General features: G+C 39.4%; 1 protein-coding gene across 1 annotated transcript in view; it reads left to right on the plus strand.

The window, feature by feature from the left end:
- The window catches only part of birc6 (baculoviral IAP repeat containing 6), a 110810-nt gene that overhangs the window by 80944 nt on the left and 14725 nt on the right, over positions 1–15141 (plus strand). Inside the window, 5 exon segments of the mRNA XM_018678888.2 lie at positions 4372–4597; positions 7316–7461; positions 10033–10143; positions 10779–10996; positions 12831–12992. Of these exon segments, the coding sequence (XP_018534404.1) occupies positions 4372–4597; positions 7316–7461; positions 10033–10143; positions 10779–10996; positions 12831–12992 (863 nt within the window).

Genomic DNA, 15141 nt, shown 5'->3' on the forward strand with positions numbered 1-15141 from the left:
GTGTGATTGCTTGTGTGTTTCTGGATGATTCACAGTGTGATTTCAAATGCAACTTCCAGATATACTGTTTCCATGAGGCAATTGATTCAAAACTAGGTGAGGCTACATGGGCACACGGGGAGACATTAGAATCCAGCACTAGCACCTTTATTTCAAGCTGCTCTTACACATGCCACGCTAACTCATTGCTTGTACTCACATTCAGGTCTACAGGCCTCCATTAACTATTAATCAGCCTGAGCATCCTGCATGGCTATACACAGCACCCATCTCTGTACGCCCCCCAGAAGGCCCTAAATCATGAGTTGGAGGCTCGCTATTCGTAGCACTGTGATGACTGCAGGTCAGCACTACCAAGATTGTCATAGCTGTGATGGATGTCCTGCCTCTTTGGGCTGCTGCTTGTCCTGTGGCTGAGAACAGGGTCTGATTTTTCTCCTTACTGCTGGCTCTGCACCACTGTTCACTGTTCCACTTGGTAATGGAGTTTGTAGGATTTTGTGGGCGTTAGAGTTTTTTTTACAGAACAGGGAAGTCGTGCATATGAGTTTTGTTTTTGTTTTTTTCAAGTTGTGTACCAGAATGTTGTTAAAATGCTTGATTTTCAGAGCAGTTGCAACTGTTAACAGTACCCAATTATTTATATCACAAGGTAGAAATAAAATTACAGTTTGTAGAAGTGTGTTTATAGGTTGGAAACCTTGTGACCACTTAATTGTGATATTAGACTGGAGATGATAGAAGAGAAAACCTGTGATAGGTATTCAGGTGTACATTTGATCATTTAGATCTGGACAGTTAAAAGCTTGGAGGGATCATGGATTTTTGAGTCTTCTTTGGCTGCAGCTAAGAAAATTAAACAAAAATAGACAGTTAAAGTTTAATTGAATTAGTAAATTTGTTTTTAGTTTTAACTTTTTCCAAAAAATGATACAACTACTTGAGTACAACATGCTTCATTGGATAAACTTGTGTTGTTTATTCCCTCAACCTTACGTCTGTTCACTCCTGACAGAGCCAGAGGTAAATCAAATACATCAACTACATAGTGGCACTAAATGAGAAGTCCAGGGATCACCAAAGTCAGTAAGATTTATCCTCTGGCATCTAGGAATGTCTGTACCAAATGTTATGGCAGTTTGTCCAGTAGGTGCTCAGACATTCCTCTCTAAAGCAAAAATGTTAAGCTGGTGCCATTCAAAGAACACTACCAGAGTCACTGGGATTCATCCTATGGGGACTATGAATGGCTGATGAAATTGCCATTGATTAAAAATAATAATAAAAAAAAAATAGAATAACATGAATGCAAATATTGAATGAGAAATGGTAATGTTTAGCTGATAACTTTATCACGATGTCTGGGTACACTGTTCTGTGCCGATTCTAGACTTTTCGCCTTATAAAGTATTTACACCCAAAAACATGATCCAACTCAAAAATAACAGAGTTATCCCTTTTTACATATGAACATATACTATGCAAAAGTTAAGTTTTACCTCCCCTGTTTGGTCAACTGGCATAGTCATATGGCTGGAATTCTTGAATATTAATGGACATATTGGTCGTCCAAAAAAAAAAAAGGGTCTGTAAACTCTGTGCAAAATGAGTTGTTTGTAGCAATGTTTTTTTTATCATTTGGATGGTGGTTTGCAATCTTACATGCCACCAAATGTATGCAGGCAGAATTGTGCATAGCAACATGGCAAGTAAAGGTGAGACAGAACTGGATCACTCTAAACACCAGGAGGACCAGTCAAAACAAATCGAGGAGCTTTTTCATAAACGAGGGGCCACCTTTATAACATGGATCATATGTATCGTTATCAAAATATGAGATGACAAATCGCTATGAGATTTTTGTCATCAGCCTTAGGCACTCGGCTAGTGTCCTTTTCTTTCTACTAACAGCTTGTATCTAAAAGTGTTGGTGGTTGTCCTTCCTTTTTATTCTTTTCACTCAAGTCTGCATGGCATTTATTACCCACAGTGGAAGGAAAAACAAGTCTGACATTGGCACAGAGCAGGATGGGGCATTCTGATGAGTTATGAGTTTTGTATCTGGAAGGGACTGGGATTCCATGCTAGCTGCCATCCAGAGACACTGGATTTGAGAGCAGATTAAAGCCCAGGGAGGTCAGTGTTGTTCAGATGCGGGAGGACAGTAGAGAATTTCAATATAAATGTAAAACAGTCCTGGAGCCACAAACAAGAGCTGATCTATTTATTTTGAGGCTGACACTTTAGGGCAAGCACATTGGTGCTCAAGTACCTCCATACACACTAAACAGCCCCTCACAGTAAGTATGGCTTACATGGTCAGTCTGATGATAATTATTTCAGTCTCAGCAGACCCTTGTATTTGATTGGCTTCTGAACAAGTGCTGGTTTATGACTGACAGGCCATGGCTGAAAATTAACCCGACACTGAGTCTTTAACAGCATTTCTTGTCTCTCTCTCTCTCTCTCTCTTTTTTTTTTTTTTTTTTTTTTTGACAGTAGCCAACCTCTTCCTAATAATAGTTTCTAAACCCCCATCCCCCATAGTAAATTATTATCACCAGACTTTGTAAAGATTACTCCAAGAATGTGAATCGATTTGATATTTCACAGTTTAGCAGTCCTGTCTAGCAGCAGGCCCTTTAATGGTTGCAGGGGAGCTGGAGCCAATCTGACATTGGGCGAGAGGCAGGGTCTATCACAGGGCCGACATATGGCCAGACCCTTCTGTAACAGATGCTCACCTTTGATATTGTTGGACTATTTGATATTACAATGTTACTCCTACTACTTTATACTAAACTAGAACTCTAGTATTGTGACAATGTTACTGTGGTCTCTGTTAATCAGAATTTGTTTTTCTGTTGGCAATAAAAGCATATTTAGCATATATATTAGCATTAAAAATGAAACCCCCAAACTCCTGTCCTGCCTGAATACATTTATTAGTGGCATCTGCAAAAACCATAGAGGCTTTAATTTAGAGCCAATTTAGCCATGGTTTCCTTTCCTTGACTCAAACATTATTGCTTCAGAGAGAGTCCAGTCTTCATCCTAGAGCTGCTTTGACCACTTAAGGGTTGCCTCTAAGCATGTCATTTGACTTTGACTTTTTATCCAGTGCTGGAAAACTGATCATTTTCAATATCCCCTTTCACAAATTTGCTGCTTTCCATTTCATGTTTCAGTGATACTTACTTCTTCCACAATCAGTATCATCTCCAAGCAATCCCTTCCTCTGATCTCTGAGCAGAGGGACACACCACACACAGCATTACTTCAGGCCACAAGATAAACCCTTTTGTAATGTTTTCTCATGAGCTTGGAAACTGAATGATTTTTTTCATTAGTGTTGCACAGAGCAAGATATATCACCCTGGCTTGTCCTTTGGTAATTTGTAGCTTTCTCAGTTATTTAAAACACAGAACCACAGAAAGAGTAGAATAGCATGGAGAGTTGGTTTTAATTGTGTTGTTGTTGTCCCAATGGTAGAACACAACATTCTCATTCACCACCAGATCAGTGATGTTGGATTGAGATCTTGTATTTCTGAGCAAATTTCCAGGCAGTCCTGGAACTTTAACATCCAGAGCCAGCCATAAAATGCAATAGTATTATGTAGCAATGTCATGTGGCTTAGTGGATAGTACTGTGATCACAATGTCTACTGTACTCTGATTTACTTAATAAAAGCAAACTGCCAGAAAAAACATTTGTAAGACAGCATAGTGCATTAGTTAGGTCAGATCACATCATCATCTCAAAGCTGCATTCTGTGCTCCTGGGTGTGATGAAAGTATGTCCTTAATAAATAATCATGCTTTATTTTAAACAAGGGAAAATCCACTCTCAGTTTTAAAATGTCTTAATTTGGCTCTTTTTGCCACAGTTATCTTGCTGTATGTATGGTTTTCTGTCATCTTCAGTATCAAGGTTAGCCATGATCCAGGACCATCACACCACTTAACACATTCCTGCATTGCTATGTCCTGGAGCTCCACTCTGCCATTGAGTGGTTAGCATGTTAGTGGCCTAAACAACATTAGGCAAGTGCAAACAAACAAAAAACAAAATGTATTTCAAACAAAAAAGGTCAGTACAACCATGTAAAATCAAAGACAACACGTGATGTTTTTCTCTCATTTAATGGAGTGCTACTCAGTGAAGGTGACTGAAATGTCAGAGTTTGTGGAACAACACTGGCAGTGATACATGATATGGCAGTCATGGATCACAGCTATATCAAATTACACTGACCAATATATATATGACATGGGTGCAATGGGGATGTGCTTTACAAAAAGAAAGAACAGTCATCCGCTTGGTTCCTGTAGCGTCTTACACTTTATGTCCCTCTTGTCTCCCTGTAGTTCTGGATATGGCGCGCCATGTTCCTTTATATCGGGCACTGTTGGAGCTGCTGAGAGCCATTTCCACCTGCACAGCCCTGGTGCCTCTGCTGCTGCCTCTGTCTGGAGACCCGGGGCAGGAGGAGGAGGAGGAGGAGGATGAAGAACACTCTGACGGAAAGACTTCTGTCGGGATGCTGCTGGCCAAGATGAAGACATGTGTGGACACATACACCAATCGCCTCAGGTGAGATGGAGAAACTTCATAAAATTTTATGGGGTTTAATGGAGTAACCTATCAGGTTTACTGAGAATTTGTTTTCTCAGATTTTTACATTTTAAATATAGAATAAAATGTTACACAGTACATCAAGTTGAATAGTTACACATTCCTTTAGTTCCTTTAACTTTTTGGCTAAGGCAGACTTCATACATGACAAGTAATGTCTAATTTAATGCTTTAACCCAGCCGTGATCTCACCATTCCAGAAAATTCCATCAAGTATCACTCGTTGTCCTCTCTGCAATACTGATGAACTAGGAATCTTTACATCTATGGCCCTGTTCACACTTATCATTGAAATGCACCCTGGATGATGTGAATACACCCCAAGAGGCATTGAGGAGGCATTAAGATTCAGGCACTAAGCTGCTTTTGGAGGTGGTCAGGGACATGTCAAGAAATGTGTTGTGTATTTTATTATTGCGGAAAAAGTCTTTAGCCTCACCAGAAAAATCCAATATGCTGGGAAAAAATCCTTCCCTTTGCTGTGCATAAAGCACTCAACAAAAAAAAAAAGCATAAAGCAGTCGACATACATCTTATGAGATGTGGCCACAACATCTTCTGATGAGTGAGCTTGTCTCTGTAACTCAGCTCCCGTGAGCTTCTTGACAACATGCTGTACTCAGGTTTACATATATGTATAAACACTGCATACATTCATGTCAAAGTGCCTTGTTATGAATGATGTATCTGAAGGTATTTTTAGATCATGCCTGTCATGAATGTTGCAGCAGCCGTTATTTGGCAGCATGGTTCATTTAAGGTGCCACAGGAAGAAACACACAATCCAGGCAACATTGTAAGTCACAGAAAGTTTTAAACTTAGAATATGCCTAGCTTTATTTGTTGTAACTACTACTTTGCTACTTTTTGAACAAGTGAAGAATTATTAGCTCTGTTAAGAGGCCTAAAGAGAAATGTGTAATTCAGTGAAGACGGCATCTATTCATCTTTTAAAAGGTTAGGATATACATTAGATGGATAATAACAGGAATGGTTCTAATACTAGGGCAGCAACCTTCTTTCCTTTAAGTCCACGCGCCTGTGCTGAATGTAATTACGCATTGCTGCAGTCCAGTAGTAATATGCCAGTTCATTCTGACACAGCCTACATACAGCCTTATTTGCATTTTCTAGATGCCAAATCCTGCCAAACCACAGTGGTTTTCCAGATGTCATCTGTCCCGCTTTTCACCTCGCTGGTTTACAACATCTGGGCATTAGTGCAGGGACAGGGTGGTGGCATCACTGCATATCATCTTAGATGCAACGGTTTAGCAGTGTTGTACATTAATAAAATATGAAAAATTAGTTTAACCAGCTAGTATTTCTGGTTCCACCTAGCGAGGGTAGCAACATTTAATTGTTTAGTCAACTAACTGTGCATATCTTTTTGTTTGCATTTAATGGTGTCCTACAGTACTTTATGCCCTATAGTTGCAGTATTTCTCAACATTTCTGTGGAATGAGGGGTGTCTATGCTGAACTGCTTAAATAGGATTTGGACATCCTCTCTTGGTCATAGCATGACATACCCACATTCTAGGTTTATAGTACACACAAACATACACAAACACTAAGGCTTACTAGAAAACCTTGAAAACACACACACTTGATCTCACCCACACACAGAAGCTTTGATTGTCTCAGACAGTCTGCTATACTTAACTCCAGCAGGCAGGCAGACAGACAGTACAGGTTCAGAGGGTGGAGACACTGTCATCTATATCTGAGGATTCTGGGATCAGGGTTGCTTGGCAACTGTTCTTAACACATAATAAATTCACCCTTTACATTTGAACTTGCAATAACAGATTTTTCTGGGGCACTTGGGGGCAGCAGAAAGAATATACCACCAAGCTGACGGGGTGAAACTGTTAGCAAACACACATCCAGAGTTATGGAGCAACACTGTCATTCAGTCAGGAGTTGCACTCAACTGATGAATGCAAGTACAGTTTTTTGTTTTTGTTTTGGGCTCTCAAAACCAAGAAACTCCCAAGAAAAATATCTGGCTCCGTAGCTGCTTAATGCTCCACTGTACTCAGGTATGGTCCAGATTTTCATATCTGTTTTTTAGTGAAAACAACAGCATTGTGTATCTGAAAACACTACAAGAATGGTGAGAGTGAACAGTAAATTTACAGATTGGACAGCTAATAAATGAAACAAACAATAAAACACAGGAAAACATTATATCATTATTCATTATACAGTGTGTAGTTAAACTACACTTACAGGTTTTCTACATTCCAGAAAACCGTTCACTCAAAAAGTCATGCACTTGAAGATATTTTAGGAAATAGATTTACAGAAAAAAAACATTTTTCAGAACTCGAATCCATTGATAGTTTTATATACATCCATGGGTACACTGCAAACAGGAACCACCAGTAGCCAATACCTTGAATAAGTCGACAATGTAAGTAAACATGGCTTCAACAACAGTGCCTACCTATAGCTGACACTAAAACAGCCTGCTTAATATGCTCTCTGTTACGTTGGAATGTTTCAGTCTTCTTATTGGATCTGACATAGGCCTGTATGTCAGTGTTAGCATGTTTACATCTACCAGATTAGCAGACATGTTTGACTTTGATCACATTCTGAACTAACTTCAAATGATCAAACACCAGCAATCCTTCATTGTGAATCTATACGTATATTTGTGTGTTCTAGGTCAAAGAAGGATAAGAGTAAAGGCGTGGTGAAGACAGATAACTCAGATCCAGAGCCCGAGGGTTTGACTCTGCTGGTGCCTGACATCCAGAGGACAGCTGAGATAGTCTACACTGCTACTACCAGCCTACGACAGGCCAACCAGGGTAGGTATTAAGCATACGCATGGTTTTATTGCAGCTGATTTCACACTGTCTGTACTGTCTGATTCAAATCTCAGCCTGAACACTTTTGGGTCACAGCAGTACAAACTCGCATCAGTACATTTGAACCCATGTCCAACACAGACCCAATTTCATGTAAAATGTGTTTGAGTTGGGAGCTGTAACATGCATACAGAGACAAGTCCTTGCCATATTTGTATCTCTGCTCTCTCCCCTTATGAAAAGCCTTTGTTGGCTGGCATCCAGTACTTTTTCCCTTTTTCAACTTGATCTCAATTATTTCAACAGGTTTCAAGTTTCTCTCTCTTTCCCTTTTTCTCTTTTTTTCTCTCACACCCTCATATGTTGTCTATGTCCTACTGTCTTCGTACAAGGACAGGAAAATGGGTCTCTAAGTTTAGCTTACCAAAAAGTCTTGTATTCCCTCAGCTGTGATCAACTGAAACCCAACAGTTTAATCTTAATCATGGATGCTATTGGCCTGTTTTTAAAAGTTGAACTTGACCCAACAGTCTAAAGCTGCAGGTCAAAGTCAGCCTTAGGTACTGCCTGAAACTTCTTGTAATCTGTGGCTCTTGAAGTCAGTGTTGGACTGCAGTTTTTAAATTTGTTCCATATTCATTGGCATCTCTTTTGAGCCTGTGAAAACTCTGTGGAGAAGATGAACAGTCTCAAGCTGTATCACGATGATGAGGAATTGTAAAGGGCAAAGTACAGATGTCTTAACTTGTTTTTGTACACGGGGATATAGAAAAGGAGAGGAGATCCTTCTTGCTAGTCATTAGTCACCATAATAAAGCACCACCATCAATATCCTCCGCATGATGAAACCTTACACCTCCCCCATTACCAGCTCCCTCCTGAGAATTTTTAATGCTCAGTCTACATAAACGGTCCTCTAACTGATGACTTAGGTGGAGAGCTGGCCATTAGATGTGGTGGAATTGTACATGTGGGATAGGGGATACAGATAGAGATCAATGTCGTGTCACTTCTCATAAGGAAATCCATGTGTTAAAGGCCTCAGGAATCATATAGAATACACAGTTGTACAGTATGCAACATTAGGGCCTTGACAGATGTATAATCATTTAATTAGTACAGTGGCTTTCAAGAACTATCTCTTAGAGATGCCATGATCAAACCAGGAGCAGGACAGTATTGATCAAGGAGGAGAAGTATTCCTCTGAGTTATTGATAAACCTGTCCAAGGAGAACAGGCCAAATAAATGATGATATCAACAACTGTGCTCTTATATACACTTCCTTAGCTTTAGAATTCAGAATTGGATTATAGTGGGCCTTTATGGTAAATACTTAAGAGTTAATACTTGACCTTGGAAACAGGTTTTGTTAATGAAAACTGCAAGATGTGGTTGAAAGCTTTGTAAAAAGCTAGTTAGTGGACTTTTATATTTTTTCTACTTGAAATATGCTCCAAAACATATGTTAATGTGGAGAAGTGCTGACCCAAACTCATTGAACAGCCCAGTAGCAGTGCAGAGGATACTCCCCACTAAAATTTGCAAGTGATTCTCACCCCTCTAACCAATCATAGGAGGCCAAAGTCAGGGGTGGGAGCTCATGGCTGTCAATATGTCAGCATGCTTCTGGTCTACTAGTCTATAAACAATGCAAGTAAACTGGGGAACTGTAGTTTATCTGTACAAAAAGCACTCTAATGTTTATATTTTTCAACTGATTTCAGTGATTGGTTTTTATGTTCAAGGGTTTATGTTCCACACATAACACTAAAACCAGGCAAATTTTGACCTTTTTGGGTATATTTTAGTGTTGTCTTTTTCTCCGTAGATATTGATTGCATACATGTGGTCACAGTTGATGTTAAATAACAAAGGTGCTGTCTTGTCATTGTCTCATTTTAGTCTGAATGACACCCACATGAAGCCCACACTGCAGAGATCTTGGAAAATGAGCCTATATAGAGATCTCTCCGGTGCACAGATTTAAAAATAAAGGTTTTTTTTTTTTACTGAGGTGTTAGTATTTTCTGTGAGCCCTTGAGTAATTGAGCATGAAAATATACAGCATGTGTCCACACTCATATGGCGAGTTAATGAACTAGGGAGGACAGGAGAGCTTCTCACTCGCTAGTCACGTGACCCACCGGATAAATCCTTCAACAAGCTGTAACAACGCTCACTAAAACACCACAAATCTCCTAAACCAAGCAGCACATTTAGCACATTAAAAGATACAACAGTAAAAAAATCAAAGTCATGGGAACATTTTAAGTCAAAAATGGAGTCTGTGTGTGCAGGTATGCCAGACTGGTAAGCTTGCAGAGTTTAGTAGGTTTGAGGGAAGTTGAGCTGAGCTCCCATAGGATTTTAATTGATAAAAAAATTAATATAATATTGTGCTAAACATTTTGATACCTGATCTGTTTCTGTAGCACAAAATATGCATATCTGTATGTTTTTCTGTCACTGTTCACTAGTGTGAATGCTGCAACATTCACACTAATTATCCTTCTTATTGACACGTAGACTTAGCAGGGATTTTGACATACTTGCTCTTTCTCACTACCAGAGAGGAAGCTGGTGGAATCTTCAAAGAAAGTGTCAAGTCGGCCCAAGCCCCTGTCCATCCTGCGCTCTCTAGAGGAGAAATATGTAGCTGCCATGAAGAAGCTGCAGTTTGGTGAGTTTGTATATTTGTTTCTTATTGATATTCTTTGCTTCTTATATTCATGATTTTTTTTTTCTTTTCACACATGAATCATGGGTGCCACTCAACTGTTCTGGTTTTACTTCAAGCACACATTGGAAAAAAACACTGCATAATTCACCATTGCTCCACAAATACACACACACACACACCACACACACACCACACACACATATTTCTGTCCGTCTCTTATCTGATATGATCCATAATGCCTTCATGTCAGAAGCAGGCTCTGTTCCCATCCTGCTCATCCCTTTTGTCTTGTCCATCACTCCCCATTTAGCCACGTCCTGATTAATTACATTGTGTTTGCTGTGTTGCAATTGATTTCGTAAGCAGCTTGATGTCTGAATTAATTGTAAGTGACTTGAGTGTAAACAGTGTTGTTTCAGTGTGCAGACAGCATAGAAAAACTGAGGACAGTGAGGGGTATAACTCACTATAACAAAACTTTAGTGTGATTTTACTGTCATTACATTATTAAGGGTTTACAGGCCCTGTTGCTGATTTTTTTGGTGCAGATCTGAGAATTGGTACATTCCTGTGTACAACAGGACAGTAACACTCTGAACTTCTTCACACTTGTCCTCTCTCTCTCTCCTCTCCAGACACCTTTGAAATGGTCTCAGAGGATGAGGATGGGAAGCTTATTTTCAAGGTCAACTACCACTACATGTCTCAGGTGAAGAATGCCAGCGATACAAACAGTGCAGCCCGGTCCCGCCGCCTCGCCCAGGAGGCTGTCACCTTATCCACCTCTCTGCCCCTGTCATCCTCATCCAGTGTCTTTGTCCGCTGTGATGAGGAGAGACTGGACATCATGAAGGTAAAGTTCCACTTCCAGTACCTGTCAACTATGTTTGATTTGACACCACACTATGGCATCTCAGGCATTCATAACAGGCTTTGATGACTGTTGTTCATATTGTAGTAAACTGTCAGTGTTAGAAGAAAATTATTATGGTATCATCAATTTGATTGTCACAGTACAGTTTGGTTTGTATGGGAAGGTACCCTGTGATTAATAGAAACCACTAATTTTCAGAGCTGAGTAAGACTGAATGCTGAAACACTTGTGTCTACCATAAGACTGTTATGTTGTTATTGCATTTGGTGCTTTTACCATACAGCTTGTTGTTGAGACCTCTTACTCATTCCTCCAGTGACATTTAATAAATGGCTCTCACCCCACAGGCTGATTAATGGCAGATTATCCTTCGCTAAATGTCAAAATCCTTATCTGTTTAGGTCAGTTTTGGCAAAAGAACATCCTATATAGTGGTAGTAGCATACCACCAACAAAGTTAGAATAAAAATGGAAACACATCACTGCAAACAAACATCAGTGTAATGACTACATTTGTGTAATGCTAATGTCTTTTATTATATCCTCAATCAGTGGTAGATACACAAACATTGTGGTGGTAACTATGACGAAGCAGAACAATAAAACTATATTTTGCACTTCTTGTGGTCACAAAGTGTGGTATAAAAGGAAAGATTTTGTCCTCAGCAAACAGTCCTGTCACAGCAATGCACTGTTGCGTTATGCAAACATCTACCAAAATTAACTTGTTCCCCAAAAATAGCATGGGTTAAGCATGGGCCAAGAAGCAGCATTAGCAGAAAGGGACATGATCTGTGAGAGGTCACTACATCTTTGGACCTCACCCCAGCAACAGCTCGTTGCATTTATCTAACCCCATCGCAGTTGGTTTCACTCTTGCTTACTCACCAGTATTACCCAACTCCAGTTTGAAATGCTAGTGAAAGTGTTGGGTCTGAATGTTCATGTCAAAATATACTTAATGCATGAGTGGCATCCAACACCCCTAAGAAATCTTGCAAGTGTAGTTGCCGAGTCATGTCAGTGTTACAAACCCTGACAAGACTACTGAAGACCTATGTGGTGGTTTAAACAAGGGTCAGGCTGTTTGCATATCTCTGAAAGAAAAACACATTTTCCTCCAGGCTGTCTGCCAGGTGTCAGTCAGATCCTAGTCAGTCTTCATGAGCACCCGTCCTTTTACTTGACTTGTGGCTATGCCAATCTACAGTACAGACAAGTATTTGAGTTGTGATCTTCAGGGTGTCACCATGACATCATGATGTTTGGGGTGGGATAGCTCACTTGCACGGCAGATACATCATAATCTAATCAGATACGTTAGGTTTCACTGGTGTGTTTGGATGTTCTCAGTCATCCATGCCTTCAGCAGCAACAAAGTGACATTTGCTTATCCATGCAAAATATACGGGGTCAGAATCTTGATGAGGTAGTGAACTGCTGTTGCTGGTGAGGGGGTCTTGAAGATAGCTAATGTCATATATCTGCAGTTTACCTTATGATCTTCACTACAAAAGAAAAAATACTTTCTGCTATGATAATGTTCCGGCACTATAAAATGTGATATTATAAAGCATTGTGCAGTGTTATGTAATCTTACCCTATAGTCTGTTAATTACATTATTGTGGCTGTGGAAAAACCTAAGAGAGAGCACCATCGTTCCATTAATATTTTACCATTTGCCATTTGTTTAGTTCATAGTTACTGATATAAGTGTGTCCACCTCTTCTTTAATTAGCCCTCTGTAATTAATAACTAGCCTCAGTCTCAGGCTGTTTGTGTTAAAGCCCTTCTCTGTCTCTGTGTCTGCAGGTTCTCATCACAGGTCCAGCTGACACCCCTTACGCAAATGGCTGCTTTGAGTTTGATGTGTATTTTCCGCAAGACTACCCCAACTCACCTCCGCTGGTCAACCTAGAGACTACAGGCGGACACAGTGTGCGCTTTAACCCTAACCTCTACAATGATGGCAAAGTGAGTTGAAAATGCTCAAAGTTTATTACTGTTATAATCTTCTGTCAAGTCGATGTAATGGAGGTTTTTATCCTTTTCAGCCCTTCAAACCTGAGTAACCCAAATTACATCAAATCTCACACCCCTCCTTCTCATAACTTGGTGTTTAACTAAGTTATGACTGAGAACAAGGGCTGCCATTTCTGACTGTGTTGTCTTTGACATGAGACATGACAATACTCTTCCTAGTGATAACAGTATTTAAACAATTAATAAAATTATAAAAAATTATAATTATTAAAACTTTTTTGGCAGCATTTTTAGATTGCTCCAAGATTCATTTTAAATGATTAATATCAAATTGCTTTATTTTTGTAGTTATTTTTAATTTCTGTGTGCCAAGATTATTATTATTTTTTTTTTCTCTCTCTTAATCTTGGAAAATTATTATTGAATATTTTCTGATCCCAGCTGAATGAGGAATGAGCAAAACATAAACAGAAAAATAAAATTGCAAATTGGACACAGATTGGATTGGATTGTTGCATTTGAATTTCAATTAGTTCTGATTTCAATGAACATTCAATTTATGATGGTCATTTTCATAAGGGCAGGATTTCCTCTAGCCTCTTTCTAAAATCTGTCAAAGTCATCCATTGAAATCACAGGGTGGGAGATATGAAATGCACCCATCAGAGGACACAATTCTGTTGTTGTGGTTTCTGGCTACTGTTGACTTATCTGCCTTTTATTAGCTGATTAGGGCTTAATTTAAATGTTTTGATACATAATTAACGCACAAATAAAAAATGAAATTTCAATTTGACTAATTGATGAATGAGAACAGAAGGAATATTACTGTGAAAAGATAAACAGGGTCCAGGTATAACCCACATCTTACTGCTTCTATTGCAATATTATACAATATTATATGCAGCATTGTTTATATGTCCTTGTAACACTGACTGTCTCTTCTGCACATTTATATACAGACATTTGAGCTGAAATCAAAATAATCATAAAAACTATTTTGCATGTATAGAAAATGAGTAGCATAACATATTGTGAAAATAACAGTGTGACTAATCTAGCTAAGACATGCAGTGACTACAGAGAGAGTGAAAATTTAGACCTGGGTTTGAGGCATTGACTTGCATTCCAACTCAAACATCTGACTGACTTTATAGTGAATTGAATAAGAAGGGTAACCTGCCCGGTTGTCCATCAGCCATCATGGCGTTGAAGTGTCAAATTAACTGTGTATCTGGAGACCTTCCCAGGTCTGTCAGAGTTTTTATTTAAACTTGACATTTGGAAGTGGACATCCTTATGGGCTTCCTTCAGACATGTTTGAATATGTATAGCTCTACTACTGTGACCTTGGCCTCTTTCCATCCAGGAGCTGGGGTCAAGTTGCTGAAGCTTACCCAACTGGTTGCACCTCATTAGGCAGCCACTGACAGTCCACATGTATTTCCATAATGAGCCCAGACAACTGCTGTAAGAAATACCTAGGACTTCCCATATCAATGGAAGGGCTAGGGGGAAGAAAGTCACCATTCAGCACAACTGATGAGGGGTGGATGGTTGCTTAAATTAAAAAGAAATGGAGGCATATCATAAAAAGTTGAGGGGTGGTAAAATGCAACTGGTGGTCCCATCTGTGAGCAATGCAGCAGGTTCTACTTGTATCAGAACAGTGAACTGAAGCATCAACAAACTGTTAACCAAGCAAATAAATGCTGGGAACAGGTTTGATGAGCAAGTATGGGTGGCAAGCACAAATCAGGACGTGCTGGTTGATGTTAAATAGTGTATTAATCACTTGATTTCTAGCTTTCTATTGATGGATGAAGCCATTCCAAGACACATCTTTAAATTGCTCACTGTTGAACTGTTTCACTAATACTACAGTCATCATCTTGACCCTTTTGTACATAGCAGGTGCATGAAAATGTTCAGCTGTGGCCAAGTTGCCTCCTTTGTTGCTCACTTCTGTGGTAAATAGATGGACTACCAGCCTAGATAGTCAAGCTACTGACAGGCAGAATGAATCCCCATTCCAGTCTAAACAGAATAAACATTAAGAGGAGTTCAATAGTTAGTCAAGAAGATAGATACCATTCTCATGTCCCTGCATTAAATATTTAGCTGAAGATGGGAGGCTACT

Source organism: Lates calcarifer, linkage group LG16_LG22 (genome assembly GCF_001640805.2).
Source record: "Lates calcarifer isolate ASB-BC8 linkage group LG16_LG22, TLL_Latcal_v3, whole genome shotgun sequence".
NCBI lineage: Eukaryota > Metazoa > Chordata > Actinopteri > Centropomidae > Lates > Lates calcarifer.